The following is a 27085-nucleotide window of genomic DNA, read 5'->3' as shown; positions in this document are numbered from 1 at the left end:
TCCGAAAAAAAAATGCTAGCGGCATCATGATACATATCACGTGGCATAACCTTACTGATAGCCTAGGTGCTTATGACTAGCGGTTGGACTTTCCGGTGTTTGTTTTTTGAAAATTTCGGGGAATTTTTTTCTGTGGGCATTTGCTAGCACACTTTTTTTTCGGCGATGTTATTTACTAGGATGAATGCCTGGCCTTTTCAGTGATACAATATTGCATTCTTGTGCGGTAAAAAAAAACTGTTTATCTTGGCTTTTTTTGTCAGACTGAGCATAAGATTTACCTTAAATTAACACAGAAATTGACATTAATTGCTGGTAAAGCACTTATACCAAGTAAGCACCGAACATTGAAAGAATGTTATAAGATTGTTGCGTAAATTGTACTAACATTACATGCTACACTGGAACGTTAATTTAGTCTTAAAACTAATTAACAGTGTTGTGCTCTGCCTCTTGAACATGATCGAATTTAACGTTGAAAGTAAACATTTAACGTTGTGCCCGAAATGTCATAATAATACTAAAACTAACAAACATTGTTATATTTTGTATCATAAACGTTACCCGCTCTTGTCAGGCGGAATTCCCTTCCGCAACAGCCGCGTCACACCAGGAAGGAGCCTCATGCTGAGTGCCGCTGTGCCGTGGTCTCGCATGCCTATTTACGCGGTTTGGGCTGAAATTTTACACCTCCATATCTGAGGACAAAGACTTGTTACTAAACCTTTCGGTTTAGTACTAAACCTTTTGGTGTTTGGTTTGGCTTGGTTTATAAGCGTTTAAGTTACAAAGCGGCTCGGGCGATGAGGGACGCTTTCTATAGAATTTTTGTTAATTTTGTTAAGATGGAAATTTTTCTTACTGCGTGTGTACCCCTGGCCACATAAACCATTCACAAAAGTGACTTTTGTCCACTGCTGTTGGTGTTTTTTGAAATCTGTAAAGCAAAATTTTGAACAACCTATAAGCTTCCACTGTAATCATCCGAAGGCACTTAGTCGGAGCTTGTTAGAAGGTTAATGTGGGTATAAGGCACTTTGTTTGGGCCTCGTGTCATTATCTGAGATTTTTTTTTTCGAATTTAACTCTTGTGCAGGTTCATGCAACGCTACCAAAAGGTTCGCGAACGCATGGATGTTGTGCGTTACTTCACAACTCACAGCTGGCTGTTCAGATCAGATAATATCAGGGGACTCATCAGCGACCTGTCACCAACAGACAAGAAGGCAAGTGCCGCATACGTTCTTTGATCCTGGCGGCAGGAGAATTCATTATTTTAAAATAATTAGGGGCTTAGGTACAAAATGGACAGGCACTGAATTATCACAACGCGAGCCTTTTAGCACAGCAGTTGATCAATTAGTATTTTTTTGCGTCCCGTTACTAAAGACTGTAGACCATCTCAGTAGTTCCTTGCAGCACTAACAAAACTTCGATGAGTGCAGATGCGACGTTCTGACGCTGCAAAGTGTAGGGCCAGTATAGAATCGGCATAAGGACATATGAGATGGAGTGTTCTAAAGTGCGCATGCGCCAAATGCCATTTGAAATCGAGCCTTAACGTACGCTCCGGTTAAGTGCGTTAATATCCCCGAGTTCAGCGTGTGCGACTGTTGCCTTGTCCTTGCGTACTCTAAAATAGCATTTCCAGCATAGCGGTGTGCTTCGAAGCCGGATCCCTCGCTTCGCTGTCACTGGGTTTTTCAGAAAAGTACGTTCATTGGTCATACACGGGGCATCGGGCTTTCGTTTCTTCTTATCTCGCGTACACTAAAATCCATGAGCGAAAAATCTGTCTTGTTTCTTATTCTGAGTGACGATTGGGCCGCTCGTAAGCCTAAAGAAAAATGCCGGCTTGCTGGCAAAAATGGTTTCTTTTCTAAAAACCAGATGGCACCAATAGGCTGAAATTATCGTTTCGCCACCGTTTGCACATGTGGCAAACAGCGCAACGTCCATCAAAATGCCTGCGTATAGCGCACATAAGCGTGCATGAAACTGCCTAATGTTTCTTGAGTCCTTGAGTGCTCGGTACGTAGATAGCGTCTATACACACTATTTCGCAAGCAAATCTGCATGCGCCATGAGCAGACGATAAGCATACGAGAAGGCCCGGTGAAACACGTTTAACGTAACCTCCTCATTGGCTCAGAAGCTCTCTAGCTTACATAGTGCTGCAAGAAACTTATGAGATTAATTATAAATGTTCACTTCAGACTAGACATTGTTGTGCGGCGTAAAGTGACCCCCCGACTGTTGACAAAAGCCGCCAACATGGAGCACTGCATGCATGCCACGGCAGCATTTGATTAGAGGTGGTTTCCTTTTAAAGGACATTTTAAATTTAAAGCTCTGTTCTGGCACTGATCAGCATTTGCAGTGGAACAACGTCAGAATGATCTGACAGTAGATAGGTACGTTATGCAATCACAAATATACATCACGTCACGCTGACGTTCTCTTTCCCAGGTTCAGTAAGGAAGAGCAGAATCTGCACCGTGAACTCAAAATAAGAATGCTTACTTTGCAGTTGTTCAGCCTTGACGTACAAGATATCGAGTGGAGACCGTACTGGGAGCAGTACGTGCTGGGAATTCGCAAGTACCTCTTCAAAGCCGAGGACGACAAACTCCCTGAGGCACGGAGACAACTGAAATGGTAATGGCATCTGCAGCTGAAATGACAAAATCCTCAGTCCGATTATGGCAGGCATGACTAAACGTGCCATAAAACGGGCATGTGAAGCTCTTGATAAATACCCCGTGAAATCAAAAGCCAGTCAAATTTGCAGTGCAAAAAAGACTTCTCAGAACGTTTATTAGAGTTAGAAACGGTTCTTATACTTCACGTTTTAATGAGCGCCCATCTATTTTAGGCTCAGCATGCTGCACCAACACACCCAATTTTATACATTCATGACAGGCAGTATAGAGTGGCTAGGTGGGGGCAAGACAAAAAGAAATGAAAACAACAGTACGCTGCCTGCACTAGTAAGAGGCGGTTGCACGCCAATAGTCAGCTGACTAACATCTGTGGCACTGCAGTGTGAAGGTACGAACATGCCCGAGGAAAAACACGCCGCACGCGACTATCAGCACGACATGCGCTGTGAAAGTTACAGTTATACCAACGACGACGAGTATGGGAAAACACGCTGTTTGCGCTAGACATGTCTATGCTAAGCCTGTCGAGGGCCATGCTTATTGAGAAGCATGCGCCGATGCACCGCCGCCGCTGGAAGGTAACTTCGCTAGCAGCCGAGAGGTGGCGACACTAACGCCTTTTCCAGGTGACAAAGCCGGACGTCCCTCATAGGTCTCTCATGCTCTGCGGCACGCGGCAAGCAGCGCATTAACGGCCGAAATGAAAATTGGTCGTAGGGGAAAGGAAATGGCGCAGTATCTGTCTCACATCTCGGCGGACACCCGAACCGCGCCGTAAGAAAAGGAATAAAGAAGGGACTGAGAGAAGAAAGGGAGAGGTGCAGTAGTGAAGGGCTCCGGAATAGTTTTGACCACCTTGGGATCTTTAACGTGCACTGACACTGCACAACACACTGGCGCCTGAGGCGCCTCATCGAAACGCGTCCGCCGCGGTCGGGTTCGAACCCGTGTACTAAGGATCAGTAGCCGAGCGCTCTAACCACTAAGCCACTGCGGCGGTTTACTCGGCTAAATCGTCGCGTGGCAGAAAACCTGCCGCTAGGAAGCTTTTTCGGCATGTGTTTTGTTTTATTCTGTGCATTGATGCTAAATTTTTCTGGGACATTTTACAACGAACTATTAAGAAGGACATTGACATCACACCCCACAGTATTCTTTTTTTGCCTGTGGAGAAAAACTGTGTTGTGCCATATGGCCTATTTATGTTGCTGGGACTATTTAGTGTCTGGAGAGAGCCGTATGATTGACCACCACGCCGAATCACCACGGTCGTCGAAATCTCTGCTTCGTGAACAATGCGCTTTGGTGCGGGGAGTATATGCTGCCCTGCAAGAGCCGCCCAGCTGGCTCCCCTATCTGGATGCATGTGTGTGCCTCCCAGACTTTTGATGTTTTGGAAGGAGGGGTCATGCAGGGGTAAGGTGGCCTGGTGTTTTGCGGCGTCAGCGTGCTAAAACTTTTCTTTTCGGCACCATTTCCATACAATAAAGGAAAAAAAGCGCTAATAGTATAGTGCTCTAGTTTACTGCCCAGCGGAGACGCCGCGGGTTCGAATCCCAGTCACAGCAATATCCATTTCTTTTGGCCAAGGTCACCATCAAGGTCAAGCTTGATTTCGTGAAGCAGCGCTTTCGCACCAAAACAGATTCATTTTCTGAGGCATATACACTCTGGTACGGGCGCAAAAGATTGTTACGGACACCTTTCCTGCTTTACAGGTTATGCTACAGCTTCACAGACGCGTGGAATCTGAAATTTCACCAGGACAGTCGTGCCGAGCGACGAATGACTAGCAGTTCTTATTAAATTTCTCGTGTTCAACAAGAAAACTGCAGCGATGTTTTCATCTTGTTTAGAAAAAAAATGCTTTACACTCCTTCCGACAATTAATTTTTGATTAGGTATGAAAACTCTCGAACCCTGTACAGAATTTCCCAGGGCAGACAAACAAAAGAAAAGAAATACGAAAAACGACAAGCGAAAAAATCCAATTCGCACGCCTCTTAGAGTTGGCGAAGCTAAATCGATACAAGACAACTGTTCTCTCCGCCCTACAAACAGAAAACGAGCGCCATCTGCAAACAAAAAAAATAATGAAAAACAATACCACAAATTTGCATGTTATGAAGCCTTAGTGTTGGAAATGAATCGGTGAGGTCGCTCTTGGTTTTAAATTAACCGCGCCTTCCACTTGTCTTTTGCAGGCTCTACGCAGTGCACTTGTCCTTGCCCATTTTCCTGCTCATCCTGATGTCGCGACTGCTGATGACGCCGAAAGCAAAGCAGCTGAGTTACTCCACGATGACGGTGGTCACAAGACTGTGGAAACTTCTGCTTGCCCTGTAACCTCTGTGACCAAGGGTGAGGTTCCACGGGTCACCACGACTTCGAGCTGCGTTCTGGAGACCGTCCAGCTGTCATGTAGTGGCGAAAAAATACGTGCAAAAGAACTGAATTTCCCCAAAAATACACCTCTCGCAATGAACACTCTGACGTGTGGCCGGGGAGAGACCAAGCTGACAGCCACAGCCATCAATGTGGCGCTACTCCATTCGCGTTTCTGGCCTGCAAGCCGCCTGCTGTGCAGAGGAAGGCCAACATTTGGGGAGAACCCAATAAAGCGTTATGCCTGCTGGATATTCTTCAGTGTATTCTTCGCGACGACCGGAGGGAGCGCACCCTGGCCGGAAGTTGGCAAACGACGGTTGCCATCACGGGAGCACAGAGAAGTAAAGAGGGCGCAGTTATCTGAAGAGGAAATAGGCCGGAAATGGGAATCTTGTCGACAAAAGAAACAGCAAGTGCAAGTCTTCGTCCAGGCTAAAATAAAGCAGTCCTCTGATCGCTGGCTAACTGAAGTTCGCGATGCAACTAAAGGGAGCCAAGAAAATTCTGGAACCATATAAGCTGGCTGAGCAAAGCGAATCATAGAAAGCAGGAACAGATACACGATGCCGAGGGAAAAAAGTTTAGAGGCAGATGACACTGTGAACTACATTTCATCTGTTATAGCTGAGTCGTTTAGGAAAGACGATAAGATAATCACCCCAATTGAGGGAGCAACACAGGACAGCACAACAGAAAACAGCTTAGAACTGACCAATCTTAACTGAAAAAAAAAACGCAGAAGCAAATATTTCAAAATGCACGTCCGCAGGGATAGACGAAATTTCAATCAAGTTAATTAATGAACGTGACCCAAGAGGCAAGGAAACGCTGATAAAAGCATTGGAGGCAGTGATAACAAATAAGCAAATTCCGCACAACTGGAAACAGAGTAAAATAAATTTGATTTATAAAGGGAAAGTTGATAAGACGAACATAAAATCCTTCCTAACGATTACGATAACATCAGTTACATACAGGCTGGCGATGCAGGCGGTGAAAATAAAAATGCAGTCATGGGTAGAAAGTAATAGAATACTCGGAGAACTTATGAACGGGTTGAAAAGTTGTAGGCGCTTAGAGTGTTCTGTTGTGTTGTGTTGTGTTGGGTTTTATGACACATAGGCAGCTATGGCCATCATGCGCCAAACGCAAGGTAAAGAAAATTGCCTTGTGCTGGATTTTATACAAAAAAAGAAAACAAAACGGTGGTGTAAAGGACCTAAAATGTTATTTCATATCGCCTAACGAAGGTAAACGGCAGAAAAAGTTTTAAAATGGCTAATGGTAAAAGCTTTAAATAAGGTCAGGTAACCTCAGCGGCCATCATTTGCAGGGCAAGGATGTCGAGGCCCCCAACCAATAAAATAGACACCTCAGTCTTCTTCTCAGGAGTGAGAAAGTGGCTCAGGTTTATATAAGGAAAGTGAGACATTCACAGTTTATTTACACAACCAGCCTCTCGTAAAAAGTTAAAAACATCGAAAGTGTCAACAGTTGCATTATCACTCAAGAGTAGCGCTGGGTGAAATGGAATGCATTGATTATAAAATTGACTAAAATACTTCTTTCTTAGCTCTTCTAGGTTTGAACATGTAAATAAGATATGGTTTAGTGAGACCTCGTCTCCGCATCTTTCACAAACGGGTTTGGCTTCTTTTGTAAGTAAGTAGTTGTGTGTCAAGTGTGTGTCCTATGCGAAGGCGACCTAAGATTACTTCAGTGAAACGTCCTTGGTGTCTTCATGACTTCCATTCCCCCAAGATGGTTTTATGAAGTGTAGTTTGTTGTTGAGTTCATTATCCCACTCTTTCTGCCATTTGTTCTTTATTTGTTATGTATCAACTTAATGCACTCTTTAAAACGTATGTCCACATTTTTGATTTCACCCTTTTGAGCTCGCACTGCTGCTGAGTCTGCTCTCTCATTACCGTCTATGCCGACGTGGCTCGGGACCCAGCAGAACCTTATCATATGTCCTTGTGTTGTGAAATTTTCTATGTTGTGAATGATGCTGCCTACTAAAGGTTCAACTGCATTGCTTGACTGCAGCGTTGTGAGTAGGCTCAAGGAATCGGTGTATATTATACTGTACTTAGTGTTCTCATGTACTATTTTGTCCACAGCCATACATACTGCATAACATTCAGCAGTAAAAATAGATACATAACTTGGCAATCTTACTATTTTTTCCCAATTCCTCTGTACCACGGCACTTCCAACGTACATCGCTGTTTTCGAGCCATCTGTGTAAAACTCCATGTAGCTTGAATATTTCTCTTTCAAAGCCAATTATTCTTGTAGGAGGTGTTTATGTGGTGTTTGTTTTTTACGAAACGGTGTTAGACTCAAATCACACGCAGCGGGAATGCAGTACCAAGGTGTCAATGGATCGTATCTCGGGACGGTTTTAGGTAGAGCATCTAGTATTCCCAGTTCGTGACATGCATCTTCAAAGCGTAATAACAAAGGTCTGATTGATTGCGGTTTACTATTGAATAGCCTTCTAGATGTGCACTTGGTAACTATGGGGTAACAAAGATGTTTTGGTAAGGATCTTATTTTCAGAACATATGCACAGGTAAGCATTGTTCTTCTGTTTGCAAGAGATAGTTCATTTGTTTCTACATACAGACTGTTTATGGGGGATGTTCTGTATGCACCAGTTGATAGACGAAGACCTAGGTTTGGTACGGGATCCAGTTTTTTGAGGTATGATGGTCTTGCAGACCCATACACAATGCATCCATAGTCCAAGGTGGACCGTACGACGGAGCGGTAGATCTATAAAAGACATAACCCATCGGACCCCCATTGTTTCCGTGAGAGTATCTTCAGTATATTTAGAGATCGGGAAGCTTCCTTTTTTAGGGTGTTTATGGGGGGGTAAGAATGTGAGCTTTTTGTCAAAAGTTATGCCTAGGAATTTTTGCTCTTGTTTTACTTGTAGGTCAATTTCATTCAAGAGCAGGGTGGGATCAGTCTGCATGCCCCTTTTCAGTGAGAAAAGGACGGCAACTGTTTTTTTTTTGTGGAGAGAACTTAAATCTATTTTGGTCTGCCCAAGTCGCTAGTTTGTTAAGTGTAAGCTGTATCTGTCTTTCGCATGTTGGTAAACTGGAAAATCTGCATGAAATTTGAAGGTGATCAACATATGCGGAATAGATGATGGACTTTGGAATTATTTGCGATATTGAGTTCATTTTTACAACAAAAAGTGTGGTACTTAGAGTGCACCCCTGCGGTACGCGATTTTTCTGGATGAATTTTTTTGAAAGAGTGCAACCTAGACGTACACGAAATGAGCGGTCACAAAGAAAGTCTTTTAAACAGTTCAGCATCCTGCCACGGATACCTAGATCCGCGAGGTCACGAAGAATCCCAAACCTCCAGGTGGTATCATAAGCTTGTTCCAGGTAAAAAAAAAATACTGCCAAACAGTGCTGTTTGTGTATGAATGCTTCACGGACTGTGTTTTCGAGACAGACGAGATGGTCATTTGTACAGCAGGCTTTTTAAATCGACATTGGTGGATATCAAGAAGTTTATGCGATTCAAGGATGAACATTAATCTAATATTCAGCACACTTTCAAAACATTTAGCAAGACAACTCGTAAGTGCTATTGGCCTGTTACTGCTAGCCGAAGTTGGCGGTTTTCCAGATTTCAGGAATGGCACAACCACAGCCTTTTTCCATGCCTCTGGCATTTTTCCGGATTGCCATATTTTATTGAAGAATTTCAGAAGAGCTTCTACAGCGTCTTCGGAGAGGTGAGCAAGCATTTCATAATCGATTTCATCTGGGCCTGGTGCTGTCTGTTTGCCCGCTGACACTACTGTACGGATTTCTTGTAGTGTTATTAATTTATGGTAATGTTCATTTGCACTGCCACTTGTCGGCAGTCGTTATTTTTCTGCTGTGTTCCTGTACTTCATTAATGATTGTGTGTAGTGTGAGGAACTAGAAACTGTGGCGAAGTGTTCTCCTAGTTTGTCGGCCTGTTCGCTAATGCTTGTCTGTGTATCCGGAGCTGTTAGGAAATGAATTGTAAAAGGAGCAAAGCTGCCATAAAGTTGCGGCCTTGTTCCCACATTTGTTTTGATGTAACTGAACTATTTATGGACGAAACATAGTTTTTTCATGAAGTTTTCTCAGCATTGCGACGCCGTGCTTTTGCTCTCGCCTTTTTAAAATTTATGTGTTTGTCGTGTGTGGGATATCTTCGGAAAGTTCCCCAGGCTTTGTTTGGTTTCTTTTTTGCTTCTCTTCACTCTTGTGTGTACCAGAGCTTATTTTTTTGTCGTACAACTTCTGACGATTGAGGAATGCCTAGACGTGCAGCCGCAATGATACATGTTGTAAAAATTTCATTTAGTTCGTCAACGCTAAGATTATCAGAGAAAATGTTCTCCAGACAGGCCTTTTCTTGAAATAGTGGCTTGTCCGCTAAGTGCTGCTTCCAACGGCGTGGTTTTGTGGTGATGCAAAGTTAATTACAACTGGAAAGTGATCACTTCTGTACGGGTTATCAAGACTATCCCACTTAAAATCGGTAAAAACGGATGGAGAGCTAAAAGAAAAGTCTATGGAACTCATCTTAACCTGAGGATGAAAAGCAATATGTGGGTTTGCCTGTACTGAGTAAGCAGACGTTGTTGCACAGAATAAAATCTTCAAAAACCCGACCTCTAGTGTCTGTCTGTTCACTCCCCCAAAACGAGGATTGCGCGTTAAAATTCCCGACTACCAGATATGGCTCTGGTAGCTGCCTAAAAAGCTCCTCTAGATCTTGTAGTGTTACAGTGAGATGTGGTGGAAGATATCTAGAGCATACGGTAATTGTTTTAAAGCTTAGGACGGTGACTGCAACGGCCTCATAATTCGTCTGGAGCTTTATTTCATGGGTTGCAATGCCGCTCTGAACTACAACAGCAACGCCTCCAGACAGCCTATTTGCTTGCTCACGGTCACGGCGAAAGACTTCATATTTTTTAAAAATATTTTTATGAGAAGGTCCCAAGTTGGTGTGCAGGAGATAGATAATTTAAGATATCTGTTGCGTCACTATAGTTATTTAGAATTCCACAGCAGTTCCAGTGGATAAGGAACGCCATGATGATTTTTTTTTTGCGGGGGGGGGGGGGGGGGATTGTATTGAAACCTTAGGCCCCTCCTTACTGAGGGCCTGTTATTAAGGTTTTTTTTTCTTTTTTTGCGATCAAGAGAGTTCCGCCTCCGCAGCGGCGGAGGTGACCTCTGACTTGTGTCCATCGCCTCACTGGAGGCGTTGGAGTTCCGCGGGGAGCCCGCGGGCAGGGCGGTTGTGGCCTTCTCCCGAACGGCGGAAACCTTGCGGGCTGCCGACTTCGCGGCCGGCGGGCCCTTTTTCGGGGGTGGCATAGCAGCTTTCACTGCATCTGTCAAAGGCGCGGATGGCCCTGCCTCAGCCTCACTAGGTGTGAGCTGGCCAGGTGCCGAAGGCCACTGTGGTGTGCCGATTCCACGCACCACTTCGGCGAAGTTTGTACGTGCATTGAAAGAGAATGTGCCCTGAGTCGTTGCGTAACGCTGTCTTGCCTCTTTATATGTTATGTTTTCTTTGGTATTTATGGTAATTATTTTCTTTTATTTTTTCCATGCAGGGCACGACCTTGAATAAGCGGCGTGGTCGCCTTCGCAGTTTGCGCAGCGCAGCATCGCAGTCGTTTGATTGGTGATCATTGGAGGCACATTTGGCGCAGGTATCGCGGCCGCGGCAGCTTTGGGAGCCGTGGCCAAACCTCTGGCATTTGAAGCAGCGTCGAGGGTTAGGTATATACGGACGGACGGGAATTTTTGCATATCCTACCTCGATTGACTCGGGCAGGGTGCAGGAGGCGAAGGTCAGAACCAGGTGCTTTGTCAGAATTTCCTTGTCTTCTTTATGGATTTTGATTCTGTGTACATTAGTCACATTCTGATCTGACAATCCTTCGAGCATTTCTTCTTCGGTTAGTCGCAAGAAGTCACTGTCAGAAATGACACCGCGCACTGTGTTTAAAGATCTATGTGGGGACACGGAGACAGGGATATCACCAAAAGTTTCCATGCTTGCCAGCTTTGAAATATGAATGATATCGATCAGTTCGAGCAAAGGTCATCACTAGCTAGTTTTGTCACCTTATACTTAGGGCCCAGGGAATCTGTGAGAACTTTGGATACTAGAAACGGGGATATAACTCTGGGTGGCTTTTCTTTTTGTTCGTTATGAACGATGTGGTACTTTGGTAACGTAGTTTTCTTTTTGCTGAAAAACTGAGAGGTGGCATCGGTCCGCCCTCTTTTCAGAGGGCGATCATTTGAAAGGAGAGAGGCAACCATAAAAAAAGTGTGTTCTTCGGCCATGGTGACAGCCACCCACCATGGAGCCCAAGAAGGGGATGGGACAGAACTTGTAAGTCCTGCCCACGCCAGCTGTACACCACTGCTATAACCAAATATGGGCAACTCAGGGTAGTTACGCCACACAATGTTAACCCTTGTCGTCTATGATATATGTAAGAAAAAAACGAGAAGAGAGGAGGAGACAGGAGAGTTGTGAGAAAGAAGATAAGAAAGTAAAAAAGATTGAGATGAGGACAGGAAAAGGCGACTGCCGATTCCCCCCGGTCGGGTCAGGCCGGAGGTGCCGTCTACGGGAAGCTGCGGCCAAATTGGTGTGCTGCCTCCGCCGAGGGGTCTTAAAGGTCCGAACGCTCGGCATTGGCTCAACCACCAGGATCCCCTTTTCCCCGGACACGGCGATGCCACGAACGGCTAGGCGCGGGTGCTCGTGTCCGTGGTGATGCACTGGTCACCATCATCCCCTTGCGGGGATGTCCCTACGGATGCCCGGGAACCCGTGGTGTCGCCACTTACCAGCGCCTGCAAGCTGCAGACGCCCCCCTGCGGGGAGGTAGGCGCTGAGATGATAGCCTGTTCGTGCTTACCCAGTGCATAGAAATAGCTAAGGTGGAAAAACAGACCTCTGTATTTAGCCTTCCTGGGCATAAGCGGAGCATACGACAACGAGAACAGGGAATTCCTGTGGAACATATTAAAAGATGAAGGTGTCGGTCATGACGTAATTGATTTTCTACAGAAAATATATCGAGAAAATGAAGTTGAAATAAGATGGGAAGGAATTAAGAGTACAACAACTGTCGAGGTACACAAAGAATTAAGGCAAGACTGTCCTCTATCACCGCTGCTGTTCATGCTCCATATGATAAGTATGGAAATAAGGCTACAAGGAAGCAATCTAGCTTATAATCTGTCGTAAAAATTAGTCGAAAAGGTTGTTAACCAACGACTACCGGGTTTAATGTATGCGGACGATATTGTACTGTTAGCAGATAGCTAGGAAGATTTCCAAACTCTGGTTAATTGCTGTGGAGACGACAGAGACAGTCTAGGTTTCAGTTCTAGCGCAACTAAGTCAGGTGTGATGGTTTTCAACGATACAACTGATCAGGAGCTTACAATACAAGGCCATGAAATACCCCGAGTGGCCAGAGAACCCAACCGAAAACGGGGAGACGAGGACGGCCGCATTGCCCAGCAGCACGACCTAGCCTACAGCCGGGCCGGCAGCCACGAGGACGTTTTTTCGGCGGACAGGACCGTTGCGCAAGCATTCTTCAAAGACTGCGAGCACCGGTAACTGGCACTCGGCGCTAGGCGCGCTATGCCTAGGCACAAAATTTTTTAAGAGGAGCGTATTTTGGGCCAGTCTGTCCATGGAAAGTCGAGCGGATGGAAACGTCCTGCTGAAGGAGAAGCAGCGGAGCAAAACTTGCATGTCCCTAGCAAACAACCCCTAGTGCCGCACTCGCAATTCATGCGACAGCTATTCGGCAGACTCCCCCGCAGACTCCTTCACCGCCGAACTGGGAGGAGAGCAGCAGTCGACGGAGCCGGAATTGGAAGTAACGGCGGTAATGCCCCCGAGCTCGTTACCCAAATTTTGCGAGTTCCTAGAGACCATGGGGTGGTCACGCTGTTCCATGGCAGTAAAATACTCCCAACGTGGGGCGACGCAATGCTAAAGACGCAGCGAAAGTACGATTCCGAGAAAAATTTTCCAGCCATTTTAACGAGCATGTCGCGCCTGCCCGCCGAACGCCCCTACCCCTACATGCCGAAAGAGCTTCGTAAAGATAACGCCCCACAACCTGCGCACTCCGTGGAAGACGGGTTCTTCGGTGGTGCAGCCTGTAAATTCTGACATGCTCGTTTACGGACAGGCGTGCGTAGGACAAAACGAGCACATGGACGCGGGCATGTCCCGCGTAACGCAGGGTGTCAGCGGCATTCCCATGAAAGCCACACCCGTTCAGCCATTCACTGAGACGGACCACGCGACGCTTGCAAAGTATTTCTGGGGCCCGAAAATAACCACGGGCTCGGACGGAGACGGAACAGGGCGGCGAGGCGACCCTACGAGCATGCGTGCTCATTGGCACAACTTTGCCTACGACTTTATTCACATAAAGGACACCAGCCCACGCCTGACAAAATTTGTCAACCAGTTTCCTTTCAAGGGCCGCGTGTATCTGAAAACGCCTGGCTGCACCTGGGCCCCAGATACGAGGGCGGGCACGAGTTTTACATGCGCAGTGTTAAAGCGGACTGTACCGGCTTTGTTACGAGCAACCTGTCAAACACAGAGTCGTCAAAAGAAGAGCCAACCGTGGACCCGATAATGCGCATCCGCCCTCACGCAATGCCGCGCGTAAAGTACTTGGACACGTTAGAGGACGATTATTTCCGCCGCGGCCTGGGACCCATGCCGACGGCAAAATGCAGCCCAGCGTAGGCTTTGGCATACTCGCGGTGCCCGAATCAAACAAAGACGACCCGGGCATAATAATAATAATTGGTTTTTGGGGAAAAGAAATGGCGCAGTATCTGTCTCATATATCGTTGTACACCTGAACCGCGCCGTAAGGGAAGGGATAAAGGGGGAGTGAAAGAGGAAAGGAAGAGAGAGCTGCCGTAGTGGAGGGCTCCGGAATAATTTCGACCACCTGGGGATCTTTAACGTGCACTGACATCGCACACCACACGGGCGCCTTAGCGTTTTTCCTCCATAAAAACGCAGCCGCCGAGGTCGGGTTCGAACCCGGGAACTCCGGATCAGTAGTCGAGCGCCCTAACCACTGAGCCACCGCGGCGGGTACGACCCGGGCAGCACAGACAAGTTTCAGGACGTGGCGGCCTTCTTCCAGGTGGGCGCTGAAATTGTCGTTCACAGCGACATTGACAGCGTGGCCGCGCACCGCGTCATGCCCCCTTCAAACGAGGGACCTTACTTGCGGCACGGAATCGACAAAATAAAGGCATCCACGGACAGCCTGACACGTCACGGGCGCTTTACTCATCCGCGCCGCACGCAAGGCGAGCTGCCCGACCACGAGCGGGAGCTGAAGGCTCTTGCCGAACGGAAAAAGCAACAAGCGGCGGCGAGCACGTCCGTGGTCACGTGACCATGGACGATATCGGTCCCCTTCGCCCGCTATCGGTTCGCCCGCATCGATCGATATCGGTCCCCTTTCGCCCGCAGTAAAAGAGTGTTCCAAACCGGTCTCTTTCTTTGCTTCTGCTGGATGCAGGGCACTCCCGCCCTTGCTCCGCTCACAAGAGCAAAGCATTCTCGTAGCAGACGATGTCGCTCCTCAAACGAATAATTTAAAAATATATATTTATTTATACATACCTTTTTCGTAGAAGGGGACGTACTACCGCCACTACACGACCCAGACAGTAATAGACATAGCAGCACGTTTAGAATCTAAAATTACTTTCCCCTTAGGCGGCGCTTTTTTGCTTTTACTCGAAACGCCTCGGCCGGTATAAAAGAGAGTCCCCGTAGACGAGTCACGGCACGAACCGCCTTGGCCGAAACGTCACGGGGACAGCACCTGACCGAATTCTAGGTGAGTACATTATTTTTTGGTTCGACCGTCTCTACCACGCGTTTCGTATGTAGGATGGAGGGAGGAAAGAAGAAGAGGCGCGACAGCGAATCCGACAGTGAGGGCTCAAGCGAAACAGGAGAGGTACCACTCGTCTATATTTTTTAGCTAATTTTCGGTGACTCCAAGTATATCTCCAGGGACGGTCTCCAAGCTACGCTGGTTCAGGCAACCAAGACGGTCCCCGTTCATTTAATGAAAGCGTGGAAAGCTCTCGGACAACTCACCGAGGCCTGGATGGCGTTTCAAATGAAAACGTATCCAAACCAAGAACAGAACCAGCAGGAGCAGGAGAGAATTTACAGCCCAATTATCCAGAGTGGGCACACGAGCTACATCAAATTCCAAAGTGCAGAAAAATTATACACGACGTGTTTCCCGCCAGAGACGATAGAGAAGCTGAGGACATTTGTCGTGACCTTGCTAGAAGATTTGAAATCGGGCCCACATGCTACGCAGTTGCTGCCGTGTCCTGCTAGTCAATTTGGTCTACAAACGCAAGCCCTTGGGACATCTTCCATCTCACCCGGTATCTGTCTTGTGAACCCCGAGTACTGGAATATTTTAACGCGGGAGGCCAAGACAGGGGTAGCGACTGTGGAGATCAAAGTTGGTTTGGGACAAGTCCCAGGTGAAGGACACGTCCCCCAGGAATTTTGGAAGTACTTATCGCACAGCTTCCGGGTACTATCTTTTCGAGCGGAGTTCATAGCCCGCCATCATACAGAGCGTCTCCATAGGGCCCCAGACGTCCTGGCGCTACTTGACCAACTACGAACGTCAGCCCATTCTCGCATGGGAGAAGCAGCGCGTCAATTTTATGAGCTAAGGACCTCCCCACACAACCCTGCGCCACCTCTGCCGCCCCCACATCGCAACCTACCGCTCGGCATCATCACTCGTATAACCGGAGTGCAATCAAAGCGAAACACACACAATTGCGCTATTCTTCAGGAGGCCGCGCAACGCGTTGACGCAGACTTTGCTGATCGCACCCTGCTATACAATGACGGCTCCGTGGCGCAAGACGGGGCATCGGCTACCGCTGCCTGCGTTGTTCCCGCCCTCGGCTTGCGGCGACAGTCTAGGCTCCTCTAATTCTCCTCCTCCCCCACCGCTGAGTAGGCAGGGCTTCATCTGTGCAGACATTCTTCGTGAACGGCCTTACCTCTCGCGAGTGGCTGTTCTCTGCGATTCTCACTCAGCCATGACTCAACTCTGCTTCCACTAGCGCGTTTCTGTGTGTGCCCAGGTACTTCATGCGAAGTTCTGTGCAGCGCGCGATCGAGGATGCGGTATTGTTTTCCAGAGGGTCCCGTCACACATCAGCCTTCCTGGAAATGAAGCTGCTGATAGACTAGCTACGGAGGCTGATCATAACAGTCCTGTTCCCTTCTGTGACTCAGTGTCCAGCTATGACGTAGCCCGATACATCATTCGGCGCAAACTTACTGAGCGTCACCCAGACCCTCTTGTGGCGATTGGCAAACCGCCCCGCATCATCGCTTTCGGCGACTTTGGCCCTAAGGCACGGTCAGTACTACTCCGCATTCGCATCGGATGTGCATGGACAGCAGACCGACGCCAACACATCAGAAATGAGTGCGAAGCCCTGTGTCGTGAGTGTGGTGACGTGGAAACCGTCGAACATCTACTGTGTGCGTGCCCCGCGTTTTCAAGTGCACGCGCCACTCTCATCAGTGCATATCGTGAGCTGGGCCTCTCCTCTGCCACTGTTGGGGACCTAGCTTTTCCAAACTCAACAGCTAGCAACTCCCGTAGTGCACTTAGTTCCCTTGTTCGCTTCATACAAGAAGCGGGCTTCTACGACCGGATCTAGCAACACCCAAACTGCCGTGCGTCACTCCCAAGTCTGTGTGCACCGCAATTCGAGCTTCTAGCGCGCCCACACAACACGTGGCTCGCTGAACATCGCAACATCACCACTCCACGCGCCTAAACTCTTTGTGCGCGTGAATTTTCTTGTGCCCCCCTATGTGGACCCCTATCAGTGGATAACTCTTGCCCAGACATACCCAGTGTTTGTGCAATGTTCCAGTGCGCCCCCATTACTGGGAGCCCGCTCTCGCCTCCCATGAGTGCTTCCGCGCTCTGCGCCTCCCTGCCGCCTTCCCCCTCTCCCAAGCGGACCAGCTTCCCCTCCTCTATTATCTTCACTCCTCTTCCCAGCGCACCCCAGTTGCGGTGACCCGTCGCAAGAAAGGAGGCAGTTACCGGGCTGCGCATTCCCCCTCTTCCTACCAACATTTCCTCCTCACCCCCCCCCCCCCCCCCAAGAAACACAGCTTCCGGGTACAACTCAATGCCACGACGGCCGTAGAGGTGCACCAAGCGATAAAAACGCTGAGCGAGTAGCGAACGAGCGAGTGAGCGCTCAAGAGCACGTCCAAAAAGAAAAGCGGAAGAACCCGTCTACGAGTGGCTCCGGCAGAACCCAGTATCGCCACTGAGCAACATTGTGCGCACACCCAAATGGCTGGACGACCCCGAGATGCGCTTTCTCCGGCTGGATAAATGTGCACCTGGACCCCGCTCGACTTTATCGAAATGTACCGCAACACGTGCCCCCTCTTTGACGCACCCAACGGTAACGTGGCGGCCTACTACATGGACGTACCCGCGTCCTTTGAGGCGATGAAGGAGCTTCTTGCTTTCCAGTTTAAAGACGACCGCGAGGAGATTCACAACTTTGTAAACAATCTCTATGCGCTAGTCGAGAAGCTCATCCCGAAAAAAAAAAAACTGCATGGAGATCGTGTCGCCCCCGAGCGCAGGCAAGAAATTTTTTTTTCGATCTAATCTTGTCGTTTTACATTAACCGCGGCACGATCCGACTCTTTAACAGGTTTTCAAACTTTCCCCTGCAACACACGGTGTGCCGCTGCATTCTGGTCTGGAACGAGCCAAACTGCCAATCTACCGCGTGCGACACGGTAAAGAAAATTCTCGGTGGTGACGTGGACTCTGTGGCCGTCAAGTGCTCACAGGACCAGACCATCTCGCGCCCGCCGGGCATCGTCCTCTCAAACAACGATGTGTTCCCGCTAGAGGGCGCCTTTAACCACCGCATGTTCCGCTACCGGTGGAAGCCCTGACCTGCCCTCAAGCGCTACGAAAAGAAGATGCACCCGCTGGCGCTGATTGACCTGTTTGATAATTGTGCAACTGACGGCGACTACGTTGCCACTCGGACCTCGGTGCATCCTCAATAAAGCTTTTCATCCTGAGTACTTGGTCAATGCTTCGCATTTCACTACTACACCACCTACGGCATTGTCCTTAGGTTAGGTTAGCAAAGGTTAGCCAACCCACGCACACACACGCACACACACACACACACGCACGCACGCAAACATCTATACAGATATACACACGCACGCACATACATACACATACACACCCGCGCGCGCACACACACAGACACACACAGATATACGCACACATACACACGCACGCACATACAAACACATACACACACACGCACGCACATATCTGCGTGTGACAAAGCAAGCAGCAGTTGGGAAACCCGCTTTAAACCGATTCCATTTGCAATTTGAAATATCGTAACGTGTGACGACGGCGGACGCGAGGCTTTTTCTCCAACGAGGCATCTGGGCTATCGCATAACAAAGCCTTTGTTTTTTTTTTACAGCAATGGCCAGGTTTAATTGAGGAGAGAGAGAGAAAGACGGAAAGGCAGGGAGGTTAACTAGGCAGCGCCCGGTATGCTACCCTACACGTGGGAAGGGGAACGGAGGGAGAGATAGAAAAGGGAGAAAACAAAGGGATATGATCACTTTTCCACGTGTCCGTTGGCCGTTACTTGCAGGGTACACAGGGCACACACTGATTGTTCACAATCTCGCGCTCAGTCCTGAGTCCTTCAAGAACTTTAAAAGTGCCTTCAAAGCTGTCCTCTGCGATGAGGGCTTACTCCAAAGCCCCAGAATTTTTGCTTCAGTAAGGGGCCGAGGATCTAAATGGCGGAGTGTTGCAGCCAGGAGTGCACGCTCACGTTGAAACCGAGGGCAGTTACAAAGAAGGTGTTCTATAGTTTCGTCGCACCCACACATCTCACACGCATGAGAGTCTGCCATTGCGATTAAGTGGGAGTAGGCATTTGTGAACGCCGCTCCCAGCCACAGGCGACACAACAGCGTAGCATCGCAGCGGGAGAGGCTGGACGGAGGACTGAGTCGGAGTAAGGGGTCTAGGTGGTGCAGACGGTATGTGGAGTTGCTAGTAGAGGACCATGACGCTAAAAGCCCTCTTCGGCCAAGCATTCGCAGATGTCTTGCTGCGTCGGCTCTTGTCAACGCTATATCTGGACAATGTTGACACTGCCGTGAGCCGCTCGGGCTGCAGCGTCAGCTGCGTCGTTTCCGACAATGCCAGAGTGTCCCGGTATCCACTGGAAGACGATGTCATGACCCTCTTCCTGCGCCTGGTGTTGGAGATGTCTTAATTCAGCCACGAGTTGATCGTGATCGCCATGGCGTAAAGCAGAATTAAGACACTGTAAGGCTGCTTTTGAATCACAGAACACAGCCCATTTGTGGTGTGTTTGTGCACCGATGTACTGCACAGCCGCACGAAGAGCGGCCGATTCTGACCCGGTGGAGGTTGTCCGATGCGAAGTTTGCAGAATAATACTGGTCCGTCTCGCGGGAATGACCACGGCGTAGGTTGAACTTGTACCTGAGACCGAACCATCTGTATACACATGAGTGCGGTCACTATATGTGGCGTGGAGTAGGCAGAGTGTCAACTGTTTAATGGCTGGTGTCGATAAGTTCGATTTTTTCGTTATGCCCGGAATTGTAAGGCGCACGCATGGCTCCCGCAGACACCACAGTGCAGAGGAAGGCCGTGTGCCGGGGTCAACTGCGATGGGATGGACGATTGGTGGGCTGCTATAACCTTTGAAAACGCTGTGCGTGGTCTTGGATTCGCCACTGACACAAGGTGGTGCTGTGGAATCCTTGTTAGATGCCGTATGTGGACCCGCAGGGTTTCAAAGGTTATATACGTCGAGAGAGGGTAGTCCTGGGCGATTGCAATGGTAGCAACTGTTGAAGCGCTGCGAGGGAGACCCAGGCATGTGCGAAGTGCCTGACCTTGTATAGTTTGGAGGGCACGCAAATTCGTCTTGCATGTGCTTGAAACCACTGGTGCACTATACCGCAAAAATCCCAAAAAGAGTGCTCTGTACAGTTGCGGCCTTGATAGAATAGACAAGCCCCATGATTTGCCGCCAAGAAATCTGAGCAGGTGTGTGATAGAGATTAGCTTTTTCTTTACAATGCAGCAATGCGGGCTCCATGATAAATTCCGATCTATAACAATCGCAACCGAAACGAGACGGCACACGTCAAGGCGCGCGAGCTCGCGAACCGCGCCGGCGACCGTCGTCCATGGGACAGCACCAAAGACTGTTTGACCACATACAACGAAATTACCAAGGCCCTCTGCCTGGCCCGCCGAACCTTCCCTCCGCCCAACGACAAGCTGGACAGGGCGCACGCGGTGGCCCTCAGACAACTGCAGACGCTTACGTACCCCAACCCGGCACAATACAACAGATTCTACCCCGGAACATACCCGACGAATATTTGCAAGGTCTGCCACACTGCTATAGCAACTTTACCCCACATGCTCTGGGACTGTAGCAAAAACCCTGACGGTGTTAACCCTGGAACCCTCCCGCCGCGGTGGGCCGCTGCCTTGCACAGCCCCAGTCTCGGTGACCAACTCTGGGCCGTCCAGCAGGCCCGCGAGGCGACGGCGATGCAACACCTCGACGTCCCCACGTGGGAGACCTAAGGCCCCGTCGGCGAAAGCTCTGCAGGACTTTTGAATGAATTTGTTACCAACCAAACAACCAACAATTCCTAAAAAACGATGACATGCACGATAGGCAATGACATGTCCGCCAATAGTTAGCGGATAAAGAGTCATACTTTTGCGCGTGAATGCCACTATAGCGCACTTCTCGGCTGACACGCTCAGACCTTGCTCTCGGAGATCGGAGGAAGTTATGGCTGCTGCCCTCTGAAGTCTTGCTCGCACCTGGAGACGCGTCACAGAGGAGGCCCAGATGCAGATGTCATCGGCATACATAGAGATATCGACGGTATTAGGTAGGTACTCCTGGAGTTTTATAAGTGTTAGAATAAACAAAGTAGGACTAAGCACTCCGCCCTGGGGCACGCCCCGGTAGGTGTAATGCACGGGTGTGGAGCCATCTTCACACATAATAAAAAATGTGCTTTTGGTCAGATAGCTTTGGATTCACCTATACATCCGTCCACTGATTCCAACAGTCTCTAGCGCATCAAGGATGGCCTCATGTGTCACGTTATCGTATGCACCTTTGATGTAAAGAAAAAGTGCCGCGCACATGCGCTTCTGGCGGTTCTGTTGCTGTACTGTGGACACGAGATCAATGACGTTGTCTATAGAGGAGCGACCCCGTCGGAAACCCGCTATGGCATTAGGATACACGTCATTGTGCTCAAGGTACCACTCAAGACGCGCCAGAGGCATTCTTTCTATGACTTTTCCCACACAACTGGCCCAAGCTATTGGCCTGTATGATGACAGGTCGAGCGGGGATTTCCCTGGTTTTAGAATTGGCATCATGCGACTGGATTTCCACTGGGGAGGAACAACTCCGTCTTGCCACGAGTGGTTGTAAAGGCTGAGTAGCTCTCTACGCGCGTCGTGGCCAAGGTGGCAAAGTGCAGCATATGTAATGCCACCTGGACCTGGTGCAGGCGAACGCTTACTTTCTGCAAGGGCACCATCAAGTTCCTCACGAGTAAAGACAACATCCATCGGTGAATCCCATGATGCAGGAGGAGCACGCTGGGAACCCGAGGCAGTCACTGCACCCGCGATCGTCCTTCAGAAGTCATTTGCAACTTCAATCTGATGACGGTTTTGATGTAGAGCCAACGCATAGAAAGGCTGTCTTTGCTGTGGAAGCGTTAGAAGCCCCCGCACTCTCCGCCAAATGAGGGACAAGGGCTTTCGAGGATCCAGAGATTGACAGGAGGACTTCCAGCGCTGTTCCGCCAGCGTGTCCATTCGTCGCTTGATTTTCCTCTGCACACAACGCGCCTCTCTGGGGTCCCTTACGCATTTGGTCCGTCTGTAACGTCTTTCTGCACGCCGACGAATAGCACGTAGGCGGTCTAATTCGACATCAAATTCGGTGCGCATTCTAGTTGACGTGAGCAAGCCTCTAGCAGCCTTCATTGCTGTTGCTATAATGTCCTCCAAACTGGAAGTGAGGGCTTCTTTACACGCCTCTTCTATTCGAGTTTTAAATGCCGTCCCATCGATGTGCGCGTGTTTAGCTGGGCTGGACGCCCCAAGACCTAGAATCTTGAGGTAGGTGGGTATGTGGTCGCTGCCGTGGGTCTCCACATCACAAAACCACTGGACACGCCGGCGCAGAGACCGCGAAACTAGCGTCAGGTCTAGGCAACTTCTGTATGAACTGCCTCGCAGGTATGTCGGGCTGCCGTCATTCATTACGGAAAGTTCATTTTCTGAAGCAAATAAGGCTATATTCCGCCCTCTGGCGTTGACTATAGGACTTCCCCACAGTTGGTGGTGGGCGTTGAAATCTCCGCTAATACTCTAAGGAGCCCGGGTTGCCTCCATAATTGTCTTCAACCTCTCGCAGTCCAATTGAGAGGAGGGAGAGACATACGCCGGAATCAGTGTGAACTATATGGATCTTTTTTTAACTATGAAACGCAAGTATTGATTGTCATTGTGGAGCTGAACTGCATGGGCAGCAAACGTACGTTATGTCGGTGCGGATGTAGACCAGAACTTTGCTGCGCTCCCCGCATGTCAGAGCAAAGAGAGGCTCGTACTCGGAAAGCCTGATTGCTTGGGATAAGTTTGGCTCACAGATGAGTAATATGGGGAAGTGGTTGTTGAAAACATATTGCCGAAAACTTGCGATTCGTGAATTTAGGCCTCTTGCGTTCGACTGGAAGACCGCAGCGCCCCTGACTTCCTCACGAAACGTGGGAAGCTGGCCAGCCATTATGTTTTAAAGATCTTGTAGTGCTGGAACCAGAGAGTCCGGCCCCTGTAAGGCGCTTCGGGCGGTTGACGATTGCAGGGCCTGTATCACAGGGAGAATGGCGTTGACCGCCATCCTGAGGATCACGGGGGCTTGGCGATCTTGCTCTGGGAGCCCTTCTTTAACGACAGGTGAGCTCGGCGATGGGAGCTTGCGCTGAGGAGGCTCAGCAGGACGTAACGGTGGAAGCGCTGGCGAAGCATCCGCACACGAAGAGGTCTGATTATCCTTGGCGATATTTCGCGGACTGGACACACTTGTACGTGGCGGCACGGGAGGAGGTTGAGAAAGAGGTGCCGTGGGCACGTCGATGCGGTTGCTTTTTGCAAAACACTTTCTTGAGTTCTTCTTGCGGCGAGAACGCCTTTTCCGAACTGTCGCGGCAGCTTCACGGTGCGTAGAATTGTCCCGAACCATTTGCTTTAGAACGGCACGCTCGTTTTTTAAGCGCGGACAATTCTTAGAGGAGACGTCATGAGGCCCGTTGCAGTTGGCACACTTAAGCACTTGTGCATTACATGACTCAGCGCTGTGAGCTCCGGCACAACGAGAGCACACTCTCGTGTTGTCGCAGACCCCGCTCACATGACCCAGTTTCAAACATTTGTGGCACTGCAGGGCTTTCGGAATGAATGGCCGCACGGCATGATGGAAATGGCCCACCTTCCCGTGTGGTGGAAGGCTGTCGCCTTGGAACAAAATCTTCACACAACGGGAATCGCCCAGACGTGATACCCGTAGAATTACGGTGCCATCATTTGCCGGCTTCACGAGTATGGGCAAATCATCTCGTGTGATAGCATCGTCGACATCATAAATTACGCCGGAAAGGACTCGTTCCCGCCGAGGGGGATAACAGTACGTACTGATGATCCGCCGAGCTGAGTTATGGCCCGCAGTGGTTCCAACGCAGCCGCATGGTGGACATCAACGGCTACAATGTACTTCCGCGCAATCACTCGAACGTCTTTGATTTTGTTAGGCACGAGGGCCTCGAGTTCTACAGAGACGACTTGCCTGTTAAGCCGCCTCATGTTGTCGGTTGGCTGCACAGGAAGGGTGAGGATGGTGTGTGCCGGTGTGTTGCCACTTGTTTTTACAGTGGACTCACTGGATGACGATCCGGCTCTTAGCAGTCTTCTCTTGGTCCTCCGGCTGAGGTAAGTCTCAGAGACGTCCTCACTGCTGGCCTCGCTGAGGTACTCGTTGGTGTCATCGCTGTCGGGGTCGCTCAGACGGCTGCACCGCTTCCTCGAAGAGCTCGAGGAGGAAGCCGCCAGGCCATTCGGATGCCCCGGAGGGTCCAGATCCATCGCCGTATGATGGGGACGGCGTCCCCGCAGTATGCACGCAAAAACACAGAAAAAAGCTGGAGACTGACTAAAAGATTTTGTCCTGCGTGCTGATGATGATGATGATGCTTATATTTCAATGTTGCCCTATATAGATGCAGGGATTAACGTTTCTTAGCCGTGATCCGTAAGCGTACATTTAAGTTGGGAAATTTCGACCTTGTTCTGATGACTACTGCCGTTGGGATCACAGATCGTTAGATATCACAGAATTACAAACAGCCACAGTGTATTGCAATTGGTCGTGAATTCGCGGTACGCCCAAATCCGCACATGCACCTGCAGAAAAGTACAGCCTCACAGCTGGATCCCGTTTTATATGCTGTCATACCTTAGCCGAGCTCCCCAACAGCTTTTTGTCTTCGGAGAAATAATTCAGAATAAAAAGAAAAACTTGAGGAAGACGAAGTGTCCTTGTTAAGGTGCCTTCACATTGCTCTTGTGAAAATATCGCCTGCCGCGTAAACACGTTCCCTATAGCAAACGAACTGGATTCACGCCATCCGAGGAGACTTCGGACGCCCAATCGCCGTCTGGTTGCGTCTCACACAGCAAATTTCACGCAGTTATTCCTGGACCTTAACTGCGCACCGTGGCAAGGCCTAGCGCCTCAGGTAATGTGCTGGCGGGGGTAGCTCCGCCTGCGCCGCTTGCCTCGGTGGCATTCCCGCCAGTACAACAGCCCACTGAGCATGGGCCGGACCTCCAAAATCGTGCCTTTGTTTCATTAGATACGGCGCCTGCCCTGCCTTCTCCAGATGTACAACAGCTAGTGAGTGCTTTACCCTCTGGACGGAACACAGATACGGCTGCTCAGCCTGTACTTCTGGATCGACCACTACCAATACCACATGGCACGTTGAGCACTCCAATGGACCTGTCATGAGCCCCGCCAATCGGGCCGCCAACCCTCCGCTCTCCTCAAAAGCGCCCTTCGGGAGACGCTGCTACGGGTTCCTTTTCGGCCAGCGGCGGCTCACAAGGCAAACGTTCCTGCCTAATCACAGACCGCCCAGTTGTGTCTACCCACGGCTCAGTGAGTTACAAAGCCACTATGAAATCTCTGGCAACGAAAAGTCTTACAGATATACCGACCAGAATTCTGCAGGCAAACCTGGATGCATGTCTCGGAACGAAAAGTTTTCGCGGCTTTACTGCCAGAAAGAAGTCCAATACCATTGCTGTGTGGCTCCCAACTTTAGCGGCCGTGGAACGTCTGCAAACGCTACAGTGCATTACAGTTAGCAGCGAGGTCTCGGTACCGGTACAGGTGTACCTGGTTGATGGATCCCACTTGCGACGTTGTGTTGTCTACAACGTCGATGTTAATGAGGACCAGGCCGCCCTTCAGCGTGAGCTTTATTGTCCTACTCACCGAGCGATCCAAGCACGCTACATGGGAAAAGGGCGCTCATGCATCGTCACCCTGCAAGGCCCACCAACACCGCCAGCCTGCTTGTACTATTATGGCTGCATTTTACGGCCTCGGCCATACAAACCAACCGCCGTCTACTGCTACAGTTGCTTCAGACCTGGCCATATGCGTAGATCCTGCCCTTCACAACTCAAGTGGAACCTGCGTCAGAAGGCGCAGCGGCGTACACATGTGGCCTCTGCAAAACTGACGACCACGACATCACATCACCCACTTGCCCCACAAAGCAGAAGGCAACAGAAAATATTCGTCGCGGGTATTCTAAGCAAATCACTCAGAATGTGAATACGCCTCTTGTGCAGACTTCCAACCGATTTGCACCTCTCCAGTCGGATGATGACGAGTGGCCCGAACTTCCCATGCTGCACACGCATGAAACTGCTACCAAGCAGACTTATAGCAATAAAGTGCGTAAGGACTGCCGACATCAGCAGGCTACAAAACAGTGTAGCATCCCGGAACCTCTCAACGATGACATGGTAGCAGTTGATGACCAAATTGCACGCCTTTTGGCAGAGGTCTCAAGGCTCCGACAGCACCGTGAACTGCTAGCCCGACGTAGACATGCAGCGGAATCTGGCACCACCACTAGAAATGATGAATCAGCACCGAGCATGTCCCGCCCACCAGCTTCGTTCACCGCTCCTCCCAGAGTACCTGCTACATTGCCAGATAATTCTTCAACGTCCCTGCTCCGCTTCATAGCTACCCAGTTATCCAACCTGACATCTGTTCTCTTGCAACGCTTGGACTACTAACCGAAGACGACGTGTTCCGGCTTTTCTGGTGTGCTCCAGTGGAACTGTAGAGGCCTCTCCACTAAAGTGGGAGAGCTCAAAACCCGTCTTCGCTTGCACAAGCTCCAGGTGTTGGCCATGTTATTGCAGGAGACCAATGCCTTGCCAGCAATTTCGGGCTTCAGTGGTTACGCGTCGCCTTCGATGAACGACCATCGTGGGCACACTGCTTCCCTCCGGGAAAGGCGGCGGTGTACGTTAACACGCGTTTCCCTCACGTATGCCTCTCTCTGGAAACTTGGTGCACTTCGTATCAGGAGGTAGTTGCAGTTGCTGTAAAACTACCGAAGGCACCTGCTGTGGTGGTATCCTTCTACGTAAGACCAGCGGG

At 49.5% G+C, this 27085-nt stretch overlaps 1 protein-coding gene and 2 pseudogenes across 1 annotated transcript in view; all 3 read left to right on the top strand.

The window, feature by feature from the left end:
* The window catches only part of LOC144129178 (fatty acyl-CoA reductase 1-like), a 31413-nt gene extending 26124 nt beyond the window's left edge, over positions 1–5289 (top strand). The window contains exons 10-12 of the mRNA XM_077663155.1: positions 1097–1226; positions 2531–2658; positions 4868–5289. Of these exons, the coding sequence (XP_077519281.1) occupies positions 1097–1226; positions 2531–2658; positions 4868–5009 (400 nt within the window). The 3' untranslated portion in view covers positions 5010–5289. The remainder of the gene's footprint in view (positions 1–1096; positions 1227–2530; positions 2659–4867) is intronic.
* A 7272-nt stretch (positions 5290–12561) lies between these two features.
* On the top strand, positions 12562–14556 carry LOC144129980 (uncharacterized; annotated as a pseudogene).
* Positions 14557–17437: 2881 nt separating this feature from the next.
* LOC144127702 (uncharacterized) lies at positions 17438–18278 on the top strand (annotated as a pseudogene).
* Positions 18279–27085: the final 8807 nt, after the last annotated feature.

This window comes from Amblyomma americanum, chromosome 4, assembly GCF_052857255.1.
Source record: "Amblyomma americanum isolate KBUSLIRL-KWMA chromosome 4, ASM5285725v1, whole genome shotgun sequence".
NCBI classification, from domain to species: Eukaryota; Metazoa; Arthropoda; class Arachnida; order Ixodida; family Ixodidae; genus Amblyomma; species Amblyomma americanum.
The sequence above is the reverse complement of the archived record's forward strand: the minus strand, read 5'-3'. Positions and strand labels throughout refer to the sequence as shown.